At 41.1% G+C, this 18,198-nt stretch overlaps 2 protein-coding genes and 1 pseudogene across 2 annotated transcripts in view; all 3 read right to left on the bottom strand.

The window, feature by feature from the left end:
- LOC141837448 (putative disease resistance protein At3g15700) overlaps positions 1-3,048 on the bottom strand; it is a 5,351-nt gene extending 2,303 nt beyond the window's left edge. The window contains 4 exon segments of the mRNA XM_074724848.1: positions 2,020-2,158; positions 2,161-2,214; positions 2,216-2,532; positions 2,535-3,048. Coding sequence (XP_074580949.1) covers positions 2,020-2,158; positions 2,161-2,214; positions 2,216-2,532; positions 2,535-3,027 — 1,003 coding nt within the window. The 5' untranslated portion in view covers positions 3,028-3,048.
- A 5,599-nt stretch (positions 3,049-8,647) lies between these two features.
- LOC141837446 (putative disease resistance protein At1g61300) lies at positions 8,648-14,426 on the bottom strand (annotated as a pseudogene).
- Positions 14,427-14,787: 361 nt separating this feature from the next.
- Positions 14,788-17,593, bottom strand: LOC141837445 (protein NSP-INTERACTING KINASE 1-like). The gene is made up of 10 exons (XM_074724847.1): positions 17,485-17,593; positions 17,292-17,391; positions 17,072-17,215; positions 16,868-16,939; positions 16,706-16,765; positions 16,485-16,582; positions 16,263-16,412; positions 15,839-16,180; positions 15,372-15,751; positions 14,788-15,277 (listed from the first exon to the last, which is right to left on the bottom strand). Exons 1-10 carry the CDS (start codon positions 17,591-17,593, stop codon positions 14,969-14,971), a joined length of 1,764 nt encoding a protein of 587 aa, XP_074580948.1. The 3' UTR covers positions 14,788-14,968.
- Positions 17,594-18,198: the final 605 nt, after the last annotated feature.

Genomic DNA, 18,198 nt, shown 5'->3' with positions numbered 1-18,198 from the left:
TATTTATTTTAGGTCAATATCTCCTTTATATTTATTTTAGGTAAATATCTCCTTTATATTGATTTTAGGCTTAGTCGTAAATAGCCCCAAAGGCTATTTATATGCCTCTGCGTAGCAGAGGTACTTATCTTATATTATATACAGTTCATCTACGCCTTTGGCAAATTTACTTCCTTCATCATCAATAGCCCAAAAGTTCTCTCTATCATGGCCAAGGACTATGTATTGCAGCGGTTCATCACCTTGGGGCTATTTATCTCCTTTCGTAAATAGCCCCTTTGGCTATTTATATGCCTCTGCGTAGCAGAGGGTACTTATCTTATATTATATACAGTTAGTCTACGCCTTTGGGGCTATTTCTCTCTCCTTTAGTCGTAAATAGCCCCAAAGGCTATTTCTCTACCCAATATATAGTAAGGGGGTAGCAGAGGTACTTATATTATATACAGGCGGATTAGAACTTAATTATAGTAAGTAGGGCCTTTGGGGCTATTTATCTCCTTTCGTAAATAGCCCCAAAGGCTATTTATCTGCCCAATATATATACAGGGTAGCAGAGGAACTTATATTATATACAGGCGGATTAGAACTTATATTATGAATGCAGGGCCTTTGGGGCTATGTCTCCCCTTTGGCAATCGGATTAGTCGTAAATAGCCCCAAGGGCTATTTCTGCTCTGCTACGCAGAGGAACTTATACAGGGCCCTAATATATACAATTGAGGAGATTTGGATTAGTCGTAAATAGCCTTTGGGGCTATTTATCTCCTCTGCTACATTTACTATATTTTGGGGAGATTCGGATTAGTCGTAAATAGCCTTTGGGGCTATTTATCTCCTCTGCTACGCAATTGTAGACTAATCCCCCTTACTATATATTGGCTTATATTTTTGGGCACGACCTGCATCGCGACGTGGCGAAGTTTTTCTTTCTTTAATTCTTTTCTCGGAAGAGGGGAAAGAGTGAAGTGACCCGTTAGGAGGCCCATACTTGATTAGGGTTCTGGAAGTCTTCAATTCAACCATTACCCTTTTGCCGTTCCTCTTCTCTTCCCTCGTTGCATTGCATGTGAACCTCTCCTTGCCCTTTTGCCACTCTCTCTTTAGTACGCGTGCGAGGGTCTTATTCACTCTTTCCGGGCCTAAAAATCTAAATAAATTCGGGAGCTTATTGAATAATTCTCTATCCGAGAGGTACCATTTTATAAATTAGATTAGGATCTGCTTTTCTACCTTAAAGAATGGTATGATTGGATCATAGCTTCTTATGTGTACTCACTCGGGAGCAAGAGTCAGGGTCAAGTCAGCGGGCCAGTTCAACAAGGGGAAAGAGGTTCGTACGTCGGTGCCCTCTATTCCTTTGGTATAGCTAATTCTTTCCTCGTAAGAGCTAGCTCTTCAGTCATACGATTCTGCAGTTGGAGACGCGTAGCACCGTGTAGTGGGGTCTTTGCGTGGGTGGGTGAGACTTTTTATGCTGCCTATTCTTTCTATAAGCCCTAAAATAAATATAAATTCCGAACTTACTTCTTTCAGGAGTTCGCCGTCTTTGTAGAAGTATGCCACCTCTATTCAGCCCGAACTGTACGAGAGGTGGATCCTTTTTTCAAGTGTGAGATATTTTGTGCTTTGCGTGCTTTGGCGAGTTCTACATGACTAGATGTAAAAGTAGTTCATTTTGAAAATGCCCTCTTGCATGGCTTAAGTTCCTTCACTCAGGTATTTCATACATACATATATAGCTAGAGATGGTGTCTTTCAGAAAGTGTTGTTTCTTACTAAAGTATATATGGAAAAAAGGGAAAGATTTGCCTGCATGCTTTTGTTCGTAAAAATTAAATTACTTACCACAGTAGACTTCAAATAAGGGGTGAGAGAATTCTTGTCATTGACATCCTTCCACTGGATATTTTCCCACCAATCCGTTTCACCAAATATACCTTTCAATTTATTTTGACAAATTTCAGCCCTAAACGGCAGCTCGCTGAGTTTTGGACAGGAGTTTACATCTTCACCTGCATATTTCAGAAAGAATTTCTTTTGCTAGTCGATTAATTCCTGGCTCTGAGTTGATTGCATCTTCACCTGCATATTTCAGAAAGAGTTCCCATGCTTGATCAGATGTCAAGCCTGCCACTTTTTTCTTCACATTAGCCCTCTCATTGCAGTGCATACTTGCTCGCTGCGCGTCGTCAAAACTACAACCTTGCGCGCGCTTTTGCTCCTTACCATGCTTAACGGGTTCTTGTTCCATCCCCAACATGAAAAGATCATAGGATTCCCAAATGTCATCAAGAAACAACAAACAATTTTTTTGCTCCAAGAAGTTGCGAAGCGTATGTGCACGATAGTCTTCACTTTCATCATTTTCAAGATTATTCAGTCCTACCTTCTTAGCCAGGTCTGTCTGGAGCTTTTGTAATTTGTATCCTTTGGAGGCCACAATCCAGACGACATGCTCAAACTCAAGCTTGGAGATCTCTTCATGGTTGTTGATGAGCTTCAAAAGCGTCGTCTTTCCTATGCCCCCATGCCGTAGATGCCTATAACCTTGACATTTTCATTCCTAATCTGGTTCACATCCGATTGCATCCCGACCACATCATTTGAAATGGGAAGCTCCACGGCAAGCGGCGGCGGCAACCTCGCGGTGACCATAGGAACCTCCACTCGGCTAATCAACTCCTGCACCTCCTTCAGCTCCTTGGTGACCCTCCGGTTGATGGAGACGCAATTCCACGACCAGCCTCCGAGGCACCGCATCGCCCTGTAGTCCTGTTGGATGGCGTCGACCTTCGTAGATACAAACGCCTCGGCCTCGCGCTTCCATAGTCGAGCTTCTCCGGTGTCGGTTTGCCCGTTGCGCTCGGCCTCATCGATGGCCCGGCTGACGTCTTCCAGTTTGGCCCTCAATAGCTCCGCGTTCCTGTGCAAGTCTTCGACGCGAGATCGAGGCCTGGCGAGGTAGTTCGAAGCTGCATCCCATATCCTCTTTAGGAATTGACCGAAGACCATGGAGAGATTCATGGCGATGGAGGCGAAACAACGAATGCTGGAGACTTCCGAAGCGTCAGTAGTAATCGAGAAGCGAATTTAATGGGGATTAGAAGTCGATTGATCGCTGCCCCAGCAATTACTGGCGCCGCCCTGCTCATGTGTTATTTTTCAGTATTTAATTTGTTTAAAATAAATTTTAAAACTCTGATATTTAATATTTTTAAAAAATTTAAAAAGTATTCCTAATTACCAGAATCATTAAAAGAACATTTTTACAAAAAATAAAAAAAAAGACAGTCAACCATATTTTTTTATTTTTTATACCTAAAATACTCTTATTTCAACATCACTCATAAAAAATAAATTAATTTAACTTAATAAATAAACATATAAAAAATATGTTTATATTATTTTTTAAAATTGATCAAAATTATTTAAACATATCAAAATCACTCTAATTTTAAAATTATTTTCAATTATAATATTATAATAACTATTATTATAATAATTTTTGAATGTGCAATGTTAAAGTAATTTTTAATAAGTAATTTGGACTAAATTATAGTAAAAAAAAATTACAAATGAAAGTTCTATATGTATAAATTTTTGATCAAATTAAATTGATTTATTTTTAATAGTAGTTATGTCATAGTTACTATATTATACTGTAAAATAAAAATATTTTTTAAATAAAAAATTTATATTTTAACCTTTTTAAAAAATTAACAAAAAGATTCAAAATGCTCTTTCAATTTTGTCCCTATTCTCTTAATTTAACTTACATTAAAAGAATATAAAGAAAGGATAGTTGCTGTGAAAAGAAGAATAACGAACTAAGAGGAATTGAAGCTTACTGTGGTTAATGAAGGGGCAAATTTCAACGGCACTTCTTCGGCTTAGATGTAGCGTTTGAATAGTTTCACACTTAATTTGGAGGAAGAGAAATGATGCCAAAGATGTTGAAGATCTTACGAAGAAAGGAAACGAGATGATGTGGAGGATTTGAGAAGCTTGATTAAGCAGGGGAAAGGAGAGAAGAACATATACAAAATCTATAAAAGAAATGGAGGAGATGAAAGAAACAGAAGAGAATATATATTTATTTATTATTTGGTGGCTCAAATGAGAAGAATTGTTGGCCTATGGCAGGAAAAGAAAACAGCAAAAACTCTCTGCTCGCTGGGGGAAAAAAATTAAGGGAGAAAGAGAGAGATGAGGAAGAAGAAGGAAGTTGGTGGGAAGATGTTGTCGCTGAAAAAAAACTCAGGTTGGATAGAAATTGAAATTGAAGAAAATTGCTTGTGATTGTTGATGGTGGAAGATGTTCGTCTTCATTTTCTCTATTGCCTCTTTGTGTCCTTTTTACCTTTTCATCCTCAGTTCTCTGTTCCTCTCAAATCCAGGTTTGATGATAGTCTATGGTATGAGTCACACTGGACCATATACGAGAGGGATGCCAAACGTCATCTCCAGATGCAATTTGGCATTCCTTCCCATCATGCCATTTACATCCCAGTGCCGAAGCATCGACCACATGAGCCACTCCCAAGCTATATAACTTGCTTTCAGCCAATTAGCGAGTGGCTTAAAGTTTTTGATCATGTCGCGTATTCAAGACTTAGCCACTTACTTCCAAATAAATCTGTCCTAACTTGTCCTTATAACTCCTACCGCCTAATCTGTGGGGTTGTCGTTGTTTGTTGGCTGTATTAGGTTTCTTTAGATCCATTTTGTTTCATGCTTTCTTCAACCCCAGGCGTGCCAAATGTGGAGTGTTCTATTTTGTCGCTCGACAAGGATTCAACTTTCTTAGTGAGTATCCAACCTCGTACAAGGGCTGGAAAGACGCTTTTTATGTCAATTCTCCCTAATCATATACTTGGCCGACCGCATAACATCCTGACTTGCCGCCTCAACCATTCCTGGGGCAATATAAGCTGACCCGAGCCTACTTGGATGCAACTGAGATCTTGAGTGATTTGAAATTCAACGTGAACCACCTACGTTGAAAATGAGGCATTATTATATCAAGCCAGACTAAGCCGCAACGCGATTCCTCTACGAGGTCCGATTATGTAAGACATCCTTTTCGTTGAGACTGTCGCTCCACTGACTAATATCCGCTATATATGTTTGCAAGTCAAATCATGTTGAATGCCTCCATGAGCAAGATCATAAAATGGTCGCTAACATCAATGGACAGTACGTGGGTCGAGAAGGATACAATTGAGAGGCCCTCTAAATTACCACCTCCCTGTCCCTCTAAGGTGGAGGAACTGACGACTGCTGCAACAGGGGTTTTTGATGCTGCAACCAACCTAGGGGCAGCTACTCTACCTGGGCCTCCGCTCACAGTGGTTGGGTCATTGAGACAGAGGTGGGGGAGTCTCCTGGAGTTGACCTAGGGGCAACTACTCTACCTAGGTATACGCTCACAATGGTTGGGTTACTAAGAAAAGCTTTGGTGGTTGAGGTGGAAGAGTCTCTCAGAGTTAAGCCCTAAGTCGAGGCCCGACCTCGGAAGAGGGATCGAGCATTGTGGGGTAAGTTGTTTGGTAGCCCCGCTTAACCGACGTAGAGCAGGGGCAGAAAGTCCTCAGCAAGGTCGAGACCTCGAAGAAGCGGAAGTCGATCCAATCTTTGGTAGGGGAATTTTGGCCCCGAAACCAATACGTAGCCCTGAGACAAACATTAGGGAGAAACCGAGAGCTCGGGCAAGCGCCACCCCAACCATGCTGGACTCTCCCCCTTTGCCTGAACTTGTGTCGTCATCCTCTAGAGGCGTGTCTCGGTCCCGTGTGGCATCACCAATCAAGCTGTCTGAACCAAGCACAGGCTCGGGGCAGCCACCTCACATTTTCAGGTGCAAGGAAAGACCCCCAGAAGTCCAGGGAAATAGCGACCAATCAACTGTAGGCCTATCGATCAGAACCTCTCCCGAGCTTCTACAAAATTAATGAAGGCATCTACTATTTCTTGCCATTTTGACCAGTGGAGGGAATGAGGGATAGATATACTTGACCCTTTCCCAACCAAACCTCACTGGAAGAAATTATTGCTGGTAGTAGTCAATTACTTTTCTAAGTGGGTGGAAGCTGAGTCCATCACTCGGATAACGGAAGATGTTGTCATTAAATTCTTATTGAAAAATATTATTTGCAGATACGACCTTCCTTGGCGATTAGTATCGGACAATGACCGTCAATTCCAAGGTGCAAGCGGAGTGGTGTGAGGGTTCGGTATCCAATAAGTCTTCACCTCTCTGTTGTCTACCCATAGAGAAATGAGCAAGCTGAAGTAACCAATCAAGAAATCTTCCATGGACTCAAAATCAAACTTGATCATGTAAGTGATGATAGTTGGATGGAAGAGTTGCCCAATATTTTATGAGCGTATCAGACTACTTCTTGTGAAAGTACAAAATGGTCCCGTTTCATCTGGTTGGGGGGGGGGGGGGGGGGGGGGGGGGGTGGGAGTGTTTATCCATGTTGAAATTGGCGTAAAATCTACTCGAGTTCAAGCTTATGATTCCGACAACTCCTCTAAACAAGCCCTTGAGCTCGGCTTGGGCATTGAAATCCGAGAGAAGACAGCTCAAGACTAGCTGTTTACCGACATCGAATGTGCCAAAATTACAATAAGAGAGTCATCTCCTATTCTTTTCAAGTCAGTAACGTCATATGGAAAAAAATTAAGCTCGTAGGGGATGTAAGTAAACTAGAGCTTTAGTGGGACGTACCTTATCAAGTCACGCAAAAGGTGAAATCTAGAACCTAATATTTAGAGGACTCTGAAGGCAAGAGCTCAATGGACCCTAGCAAACTATACACATCTACGACCCTATGAAACACTGAGCATCACCTTTTTTCGTAAATTACTTGTCTATTGTATTTATTCTGACTTTTACAGCATCAATATATCATTTGCTCGAACTTATCGTGTTCTAACGAAATCAAAGACATACGTGCGCGTGCTCTCACGCAGAAGATTTATACACGTACTCTCACGTATAAGACTCCAAGAAGATTTACAGAAAGTGTTAGAATTAGCTTTTAGTGTCAATTCGGATTGAGTTGGACTCAAGTCAACTTAGATTGTGTGAGACTCGAGTTAGACTCAAGTCACACAAGTCAATTCAAATTCATCAAAGATTATCATGCATGAGAAGCATGATCATTAAAAAGCTGCATGATCTTCCTTAAAAGAAGAGAAAGATTATTATGCATGAGATGCATGATCTTCATTAAAAGAGGAGAAAGATCTTCATGCATGAGATGCATGTGAGTTAATAAAATATTAATTCTTAGATCACTAAAAGCCAAAAACCCTTCATCCCATGGTGGGATATAAAAAGGGATGAGAGGCTCTTGATAAAGGGTTGTTGGATGCTCTTGCTCTCTCTCTTCTTCTTCTCTTCCACCTTTGGCCGAACCTTCTCTTGTGGCTAGCACCACAGTTTGGTTCTTCTCCATCTCAGTGTTCGTGTGGATACCGTGGAGGCGCGAACACACTGATCGTGCTGAGATCCGTGAACCTTTGAAGGCAAGAGTTGCTGTCGGGATTGCGAAGGGCTCGCATCAAAGGTAAGCTCGATTCTAGTAGGTAGAATCGTCAAACGAATATGTTTTTCACATGGATCTTCTGGAGGGATCCTATTTTTCGCTGCCTATATGCGGTTTAATCGGTTTTTCGCGCATATAGACCCCTACAGAAAGAAGATCAAATAGGAAAGATTTACAGAAAGAAGATTAAATAGGGAAGAAATAACTAGCTATCTCTAGACAATCACCTTCAAAGTTGACAGCTTTGGCCGAGAGAGCAGCAGCAGCCGCAGCAGCCGCCGCCGCCCAGGAGCAGAAGAAGAATACCCCAGAGACCGAACCTGGGCACTCATTTGCCCCCATTGATCTCACGGAGTCCACCAAGAACAAATGATCGTATAGATTATTATAAAATTATATTCTAAATATTTATTAATTTTTAAAAATATAATTAAAATTATATTGTATGTGTTAGTAAATTATATTATAAAATTATATTGTATATGATTGTAAATTATATCATAAGAGCTACTATCTACTACTAAATTTAGAAATATATGATAAATATTATTGAATTTATATCTTAAAATTTATGAAATTATAAGTTGCATGTTACCAAAATAATTTATTTTAAAATTATTTTGGTAATGAACTTCTCTTTTCCTGTTAAATGTCTGCCCGTGGGCTATCTTCCTGCTACTAGTGATTCACTGTGCATTCTGGCTCGCGATATGCTTTTGCCGTAATTGGAGAAAGCCAGGTCAATAGCGCTATTACCTTATTCTTTCAAAGCAAAGCCCTTAGTGTCTTGCAAGATACCATTCCCTCACACTCGATGCTTCTGATTCAATAATTCCTTCTAACAGGGCATTCACTGAACTAGTCTCCCTTGGGCTTCGGGAATGGAAGAACCTGAACCTTGCCTTTAGAATGTCAAACCTGCAAACAACCCCTTCTTTTGCACAAGCTTTTTGCCAGTCTCCGTCACTTCCTTCATCGCTTCGTTCCATGACTGGCACTTACAGCTTGCTGGGTTCGACGGGTGGTTTCATTCAATCACTAAAGCGATGATGAGAATTGCATAAAGAGATAATCGGAAGACTTGAGAGCTATCGATCATCACTTCCCGTTGCTTTCTTCCATTCACAAAAAAATATTGCAATCAAGATGCCACAACCAAACATGAAACGTTTTCGAGCTCCAAATGAATGATTACCCGGCATTACTGCAAGAGTCTTGAGAGCTCTAGCTTTAGATTTAGCATCCTCTATCCTCAATTTGAACACAGCTTCTCTCTGAGAAACGGAAATAACAGAAAATTAAAATCATTATCTAATTAAGTTCAAAAAATTGAGAAATATGTGGTCTATCTTTATCAATCTATCTGTATATCTTAACAAATTAAGAAAGCTATTGTGAATGTTCGAAATGAGGATATAGATAGTACTTGATAGGTTTCTGTTAGCAACATATGAGTAATATACTAATAAAGGCGCATGCGAAATATATTATAGAACTGTCGAGCATCCAAACATTCTGTAAGCACGCTTCTCTGCACGCATGTCTTCCATTCCATGGTCTGTTTCACTTGGTGGGTATTTTACCTACATGCATACTCACCAGTGATTTGGCTTAATTGGTTCCATTGAATCGGACGTCTGATTCTAGGAAAACTACTTATGAGGTACCTGAGAACAGTGAAATCAATAGACAACATGGCAGCCAAAAGGTTCCCTAACAATTTAATATTTTGGAACAAATGCTCCAGTTGCTAATATATAAACAAACAGAACTTAGAGAGGAAAATGAACTGTTCTTCAAGATTACTTAAACCTCTTTCTTCATCATAATGTTAAATAGAATCAACTATGTTTGCATGGATTTGAATAGGTATAGATTCTGTCTCCTTTTTTATTAAATTTTTTTCCTTACATAGCTTTTTGTTCACAAATTAATGATATTCATGCTCTTTTGTAATACAAATTAGTCATGCTATAACAAAGCTTAAGTACCTTCACTCAGGCATTTCATACACAGAGCCGGTTGTACAAGGACCTTGAGCGAAATTATAATTTTTGAACCATGAGCTAAACATTTTTCATAGCCTTTACTATACCATTTAGGAGAATAAAAATGTATAAATAGATTTCAAAGTCAATAGATGCAGAAAATCGTAGCCCTAAATTGGGTTTAACTCGCACATTTCATTTTCTTCATATATTTTTTCGTTATTGTTCAGTGTAATTTCCTTGGGAATAAATTAATGACCAGAGAATCTTTTCTCTCTTATTACTCAAGAGAAAGTTACCAAAGAAAATTGAAGAAATTTCCAAGCGAGAATTGCATCAGAAAATTATGTACTTGAGATCAATTTAAGTTTAGTGAAATTTACAACCTTCGATTCTCAATGAATGGAGTGGAGACAGATCAATCTTAAAACTCACTCTGTCCTGATGAACTGCTCTTCATCTGCTTCTTGTTCAACCACTCTACTCGAATCAAAACCACAATCTATTCTTTTTGCACTCTGTAAATCGAAAGATGGCAAAGAACCGCCGACGACGAGTATGTTCTGCAGCTTGATGTTGCGCGTACCACGAGCGTGGATGTACTCCAATCCACGGAGGACCGAGCCGCATGTCGTCGTCGGCTCCCCGAGCGGCGGACAGCGTCTTGGAGGCTTCCACCGTCGGCGAACTCGAGTAAGAGGTTATAAGGCTCCGGTGGCCTCATCCGACGACCTTCGGAGTTCACCGAGCACCGGCACGGAGTACTCGTGGCGGAGGGAACCCGACAAGGACAGCGGCGCGGACTTAACGGCCACCACGGAGGGGAGCTGCCACTGGCAGGGTTCATGGACGAAGGCGAGGCTGACGGTGGCGAAGCTGCCGCGGCCGAGGACGTCGCCTCTGCTCCACTCCATGCCGTTGTCCATTGGCGGATCAATCAAGGTGGAGGAAGTCCGGCTCCGGTGCGACGATCTCGTTCACGTCGACGGATAGCGCGCCAACGGCGGTTTTGCTGTGAGCCCAAAAATTAGGGCAACAATTAAAAAAAACTAAGAATTAATTCAAAAATTAAAAATTAAAAATATAAAAATTTAATTAAAAAATTAGACCTTATTAATTTATGAACCTTTATTCGGGTGCCCTTGGCCGAGAACAGTGGTGTTTCTTGCTAAAGATAGAATCTGCCACCTGCCTGTTCTTACATCTGTTCATACATAGAGATGGTAACTTTCAAAAAGTGTTGTTTCTTACTAAAGTGTATATATGGAAAAAAGAAAGATTTGCATGCTTTTGTTCATAAAAATTACTTACCAATAAGAAGTAGACTTGAAATAAGGGAAGAGAGAATTCTTGTCATTGACATCCTCCCACTGGATATTTTCCCACCATTCCATTTCACCAAATATACCTTTCAATCTATTTTGACACATTTCAGCCCCAAATGGCAGCTTTTTGAATTCCGGGCATGAACTTACATACATCCGCTCCAAGAAGGGGAAGGTTAGTGGCTGTTGTGAGATGCAATTCAATTTAGGCAATCCACTCAAATACAGTAAATTTAGGCCCATGGTAGAGTTGACGGAACTCCCAACACAACTTATCAATTCTTCCATCTCATCACAATCTGATACTCTCAAGACACTGAGGCTTGGTAGCATAAGAGCCAAGGTGATGTTTCTCAACATTTTGCATTTAACAATGATCAGTTCATGAAGATTAGGAAATATTGTTTGAGGCTGGACTTCTTTCCAAGTGATTTCCTGCAAATCTTTGACAGCTATGAGCGTCATATACCTCAAACATTCAAGGCCCTCTTCACGATCCTCATTGCTCCGAGCAACTGTTAATTGACCACCTGTAATGACATCTACAATCTCTAGTCGTTCGAGGCCCTGCTTTATGTTGTGGCTATTCATGATGCTCTCAAATAGTTGGCTTGGATAAGCCAAGTCTCTCATCTCTTTTAGTTGGAGTTTCCATATAGATAATTGTGGTAGAGAGCCCAACCGATTGAAGGGTTGCCATTGAGTGCAAGGTAATTCCAATGTATTTCCGGCATCCTTTAAATCCCTCTAGCTCATCCAAGTTAGCGTACTTGCTCTCGTATAAATCCAACAATTTGAGCAAAGGTAAGTTGGATATTGTTCCCTGGGGTACATTAACAAGACGCTCAGTTCCTTCCAGAAGCAAGTACTTGAGTTTGGCAAGGCTACTCAACTCTGCTGGCAGCGCTTCGATCTGGGTGAAGTTCAAGTTTAGATGTTGGAGCTCAGATAACATGTTGATTTCCTTCGGAAGCTCTGTGATGTCTGTACCCGAGAGGTCCAAGAATGTCAAAACAGGCAAAGACTGGAAAAATGACCCAGGAATTACAACTAGGTTACGGTTCTGTTGGAGCATGAGCATGGAAAGTTTGGGAAAAGTGGGAGTCTGCCTTGGCAAAGAACTTAAATCATTATGCATAAATGATGCTCGCTCTACCACTTGACATTCCTCATTTTCTAGTTCCAACTGTCTCAATCCAGCGCGTGCTTTAACAATCCACCTGTTTTGATTGGATCCACAATACGAGGTCATCCAAAGAGCCATGTCTCGGATCACATCATGCATCTTGATCCTTGTCGCGCTTTCCTTATCAACAATCTCTAACAAGCATGCAGACGTAAGAGTATCGATATGGGAATGCCCTCGGTCGAATGCTTCAGTGATCAAGTTAAACTCATCAATCAGGCCAAGACCAATCCAACACTGTATTAGTTCGGCTTTGTCAATTTCAAAATCTTCAGGCCACAAAGAACAGCACAACAGGCGAGCTCTCATGTTGTCATCTTCCAGGCTATCATAGCTAAGTTTAAAGGCAGCAAACATAAGATCTCCTTCTTTCTTACCCGTGACTTCTGGCATCTGTGATTTCTTCAGCTGCGTGAGGGCATCATTCCAAGCTTCCATTGACCTCTTTGTGGACATGGCTCTGCCGACAGTGATGAGAGCAAGGGGCACTCCAGCACACTCTTTAGCAATTTGTTTTGCCAGTCGATTAATTCCTGGCTCTGAGTTGATTACATTTTCACCTGCATTTTTAAGAAAGAGTTCCCATGCTTGATCAGATGTCAAGCCTGCCACTTTTGTCTTCACATCCCTCATTTCAGTGCATACTTGCTCGCTGCGCGTCGTGAAAACTACCACCTTGCGCTTTTGCTCCATGCCATGCTCAACAGGTGCTTGTTCCATCCCCAACTTGACAAGATCATAGGATTCCCAAATGTCATCAAGCAACAATAAGCAATTCTTTCCCTTGAGGAAGTTGAAGAGTTTAGTAGCACAAGCATCTTCACTCTCATCGTCTTTAAGATTCAATCCTACATTCTGAGCCAGATCCATCTGAAGCTTTTGCAATTTGCATCCTTTGGAGGCCACAATCCAGACGACATGCTCAAACCCAAGCTTGGAGATCTCTTCATGGTTGTTGATGAGCTTCAAAAGCGTCGTCTTTCCTATGCCCCCCATGCCGTAGATGCCTATAACCCTGACATTTTCATTCCTAATCTGGTTCACAATCTGGATCACATCCGATTCGATCCCGACCACATCATTTGAAATGGGAAGCTCCACGGCAGCCGGCGGCGGCAGGGGCGCGGCAAACCCTAATACCATCCCCTCGGCTAATCAACTCCTGCACCTCCTTCAGCTCCTTGGTGACCCTCCGGTTGATGGAGACGCAATTCCACGACCAGCCTCCCCAGCACCGCCTCGCCCCGTAGTCCTGTTGGATGGCGGCGACCTTCGTAGATACAAACTCCTCAGCCTCGCGCTTCCACTGTAGAGCTTCTGCGGTGGCGGTTTGCCCGTTGCGCTCAGCCTCATCGATGGCCCGGACGACGTCTTCCAGTTTGGCCCTCAATCGCTCCGCGGCTCTGCCCAAGTCTTCGACGCGAGATCGAGGCTTGGCGAGGTAGATCGAAGCTGCATCCCATATCCTGTTGAGGAATTGACCGAAGTCCGTGGAGAGATTCATGGCGATCGAGGCGAAACAACGACTGCTTACAAGGGGGAGATTTCTGAAGCTTCAGTAATGGAGAAGCGAATTAGGATTGGGGATTAGAGTGACGAAGTCAGCAATTATTGAAGCCGAACTGATGCCCCAGCAATTATTGGAGCCGACATGCTGAGCTGTAGTGGTTGTCATGTGTTATTTTTCAGTATTTGATTTGTTTAAAATAAATTTTAAAACCCTAATATTTAATATATTTTTAAAAAATTTTAAAAGTTTTCCTAATTAACGGAATTATTAAAAGAACATTTTTTAAAAAAATCAGAAATCACCCAACCATATTTCTTATTTTTTTACCTAAAATACTAAAGTCACTCGTGTAGTCATGTATAAAAATAAATCAATTCAATTTGATAAATAAATATATATAAAACACTTTTACATTAATTTTTTAATAAATTTATTCAAAATTACTTTAACGGGATCAAAATCACTCCAACATCATTAAAATTATAATAAAATTATTATTTACTATGATATTGTGGTAGCTACTATTATAATTATTTTAAGATGATTTTTTTGACGTTGAAGTAATTTTAATTAAATTAGTAAAGAATTTTTTTATATTAAATTATCTTATATGTATAAATTTTTGACTTATTTAAATTGATTTATTTTTTACTAGTATTTATGTTTTGCTACAACAATGTCAAAATAAAAAAAAAAAATTTTAATTTTAAAATAATAATAATAATAATAATAAATGATTAAAGATGCTCTTCAAAATTTTGCTCAACTCTCTTGATTGAACGATACAACTTCCCTTGTCACTGGCTGCTCCAAACTACTGGGAGTTACCACAAAAGAAGAAATGCCATCTCCAGCCATCACTATGACCACGAACCATTGCTCCACTACCACGGCGATCTTCTTCGATGGTCTCTCACCGTCAACGGAGGACGACTTGCGATCACAGCAAAGCCATGGCTTAGATGGCTACTAGAATCACCATTGCAGCAATGCCTCCAAAAAGATATGGAATTGGAGTGTGCCACACTATCGATCAATCCCGGTGAGCTCATCTCTGCTTCTTGCTTAACCTTTTGGTGCCAATTAGGAAGCTCTACTTGAAGAGAAGAAAAGGGAGTGGAGATTGAAGAAGGTAGTGGAAGCCCTGTAAATAGTTTGAAGTGTTGCTTAATTTGGTCACTTAATGAAGCATTCAACTTTGAAGTGTTTCAACAGGAGCTTTAGCGCATGCATAATTCACACAAGAAACGACTTGTTATTACACGAGTTTAGTTTTCAACACACACATCACGAACAAATTCACCCATCACAAACTAATTCTCTGCTGCTATGTATTCTATACAAACTCTTTCACGTGCCAAGAACCAGTTAAGATCTTTGATCTTCGTGACTGTCGCCGATCACCTTGGCCCCGAGAGCTCCATCGCTTCCACAAGCAAGTCATCGGTGAGGTCAGAGAAGCGCTCCAACGAGCACTCAGACGCCTTAAGCTTATGCACCTCTGCTCGCTGCGAGGCTTCCCATCTCTCTGCGAGCCCATCACCTTCAAGCATCCGAACAACTTCTGACATTTTGGGCCTGTGGCCTGGGAGATACTGAGTGCACAAGAGCGCCACTTGGACCATCTCCTCCAGCTCGATCCTATCGTAGTTCCTCAGGTCTTCATCCACAAGCGCATCGAGCCTCTTTTCTTCATGCATCTTCTTCACCTGTCACAGAAAATAGTTTTAGTTTTACCAATGTGATCCCTTTGAGGTATAGTAGCTAGGCAAGCCTAAAGTATGTTTGTACATACATACATACCCAATCAAGCATGGCACCTCTAGGCTTCGCTGCTTTTCCGAATTCCAAAGCTCTCAAGCCAGTGATCAGCTCCAGAAGAAGGATTCCAAATCCAAAAACATCAGTTTTTTCAGAAGACTGGCCTGTCGACAGATACTCCGGCGCTATGTGCCCCACTGTTCCTCTCACGGCTGTCGTTATATGTGTGTCCTTGTGATCTAAAAGTTTTGCAAGTCCGAAGTCTCCGACGACAGCCTCACAGTAGCCATCGAGCAATATATTAGCAGCCTTGACATCTCTATGAATGATCTTGGGGTCACATTGTTCGTGCAAGTAGAGCAACCCTCTTCCAGCACCCAAAGCTATTCGTTTTCTGCTACTCCAATCTAATGCTGGTTTTGCTGCAGAATGAGGGATTTTTGTCAGTCATACATCCTTTTGGCCTAAATCTAATTGCATCGAACAATCAACAAGGAACAAATTCTCACCTTTGAGTCGAGAAGCTACACTTCCATTCGACATGTAGGGGTAAACCAGAAGCCTTTCGGTGGCAGTCATGCATATTCCATACAGCCTAAGAAGGTGACGGTGCACAGCCAAGCTTATCATTTTGACTTCAGTTCTGAATTGGATCTCTCCACCCATGGCATTTCCATCGTTTAGCCTTTTAACAGCTACTAAAGTCCCATCTTGCAGTTGCCCCTTGTAGACGTTTCCGAAACCGCCTTTTCCGAGCAAGTTCTTGCAGCTGAAATTGTTCGTTGCAACTTGAAGTTCCCTCAAGTGAAACCGTCTCAAATTACCAAGGCAGACTTCTTCCTTTTCTTGGTCTGAGAAAAAGATATCATCAAAGATGTGAGATTGGGCAATGGCACAGGCATGGCTAAATTTCATGTTGGATGGATGGATTACCATTTGCATTCAAGAACAGTTGTCGATTAAGCTTTCGACTGCACCAAATAAATAGTCCCAATGTGATGCTAACGACGACGATGGTCCCGAGGCTGGAAGCGACGACGATCACTACTTTGTGCCTTTTTGGATTCTGTGAAATTGGAACACCTTAAATAAACAAGAAGAACAGATGTTAGGATTGAAGGAGGATGAAGTATCTTGTGAACAAATCGTGTATACCTTGAGAAATATTAGTATAAAAGGTTCTTGGCACAGGAATCGTCGAGTAGCATTCTTGCTCTAGGTGAGTAGGACAGATTAAGGGATTGCCAACGATGCTGCAGAAACAAAAAAACAGTTGATAATTGTTTGATACTGGTGATCAAAAGGCAAACAAGTGTTCTATTTTTAGTAAACTATCGACAGTGTCTTGACGACGAACAGTAGTGGATGAGACTTACTTGAATGCTCTCTCTGGGAACTTTGGCACAGGGCCACTCAAGTTGTTGTAAGACATGTCCCTGTAAGTATAAATGCCCAAAGATATCTTCTTTAGTTATGTACATTGATCAAATGATCAACCATATCAAAAGGATAAGCGATTAGATCGCCAACAAGCTTACATGAAAGTGAGTTGAGTGAGATCGACCAAAGATTGAGGAAGTGCCCCTGAAAGACTGTTGTTGTTGAACCTCCTGCTCGATCACCAAATCAAGCCGTGTTTAACGTCAGTAAAATAAGTTCATTCCTAACTGGTTAAGCTTTTGGAATTCTTGACAACTAAGATCAATCAAATTTCAACCAAAAAACAAACTTTTGTCACTTACAAGTACATAAGGTCTTTCAAATTACCCAAGGAAGCAGGGATTTCACCGGAGAAGTTGTTCTCGGAGAGATCCAATGTGTGAAGCTTGGAGAGCTTGCCGATCTCTGCAGGTATTTCTCCTGAGATGTTATTGTTCTGCAGCAACCTGCAAACACATCAAGTTCAGAAGAAAGAAGACTTAATTGATCGAAAGGTGGCAAAATTAATCACCAAAAGCTTACACAAACTCAAGATTTGTCAAGTTTCCTATGCTCGGAGACAGTGTACCAGACAGATTTTGACCTGGAGTTCCTCTGCAAAAGATTTTGAAGTAAAGAACAACTACAAGAAACTACTTAGAGAAATGGTTGTAAAATTGCTCTTTATTTCTTACAGTCCGAATACCCCAAAGGCCAAACCTTGGCACTCATTTGCCCCCATTGAGCTCGCGGAGTCCACCAAGAACAGATGATAAGAGCTCGGCAGGGTTTTCATGGAGATCAGATGATTGATGGGGTGAAACTGGCAGCTTTATGGCATGCATGCGTTATGTCAGTCGCCATGACAACCAAGAACAAACAAGAGGAGGGCGTAGGGTGTAGAAATTTGCGCAGGTTTTGGCATATTTGAAGGAAGGATGAATGAATGATGCTCAAAAAGAATCAAACACAGTGTTTGGGAACAGTGCTAGTGAGAATTTTGGGGCACATTAAAGAATAACAATATTGGGAGTTTCTGTGTATATTGTTCGAACAAATTCTGAAAAACCAAAGAAAAAGAGAATGGTTCTCAAAAAGGTGAGGCGATGTTCTTCATCTACTCAATGCAATCCGTCAAAGATGCCTCGGTTCACAAGTGCACAATGTGGTTACTGCCACAAGCATCAGATTCAAGCTTTACAATAATTAAACAAGACTAAGAACAGTAGATCATCTTCTTTATTAAAGCTTTGATAAGAACATTTTAAATGTTGGCCTGAGAGAATCCACAATGCATGCCTTCTTCTAGGCTCTAGGTCCTGGCCAAACATGATCTGAGACACACAAATTCACAGTTGGCCAGGGACTAAACTGTGCTTGTGTATAGGGGGAAGAGCACAGACAGATGTTTGTTGGATTGTCTTGTCGTTTATGTCCTTTTTAATTAAAA

This window comes from Curcuma longa, chromosome 11 (genome assembly GCF_044706935.1).
Source record: "Curcuma longa cultivar G26 ecotype Majalengka, Jawa Barat chromosome 11, ITB_CL_G26_1.1, whole genome shotgun sequence".
Classification (NCBI taxonomy): domain Eukaryota; kingdom Viridiplantae; phylum Streptophyta; class Magnoliopsida; order Zingiberales; family Zingiberaceae; genus Curcuma; species Curcuma longa.
The sequence above is the reverse complement of the archived record's forward strand: the minus strand, read 5'-3'. Positions and strand labels throughout refer to the sequence as shown.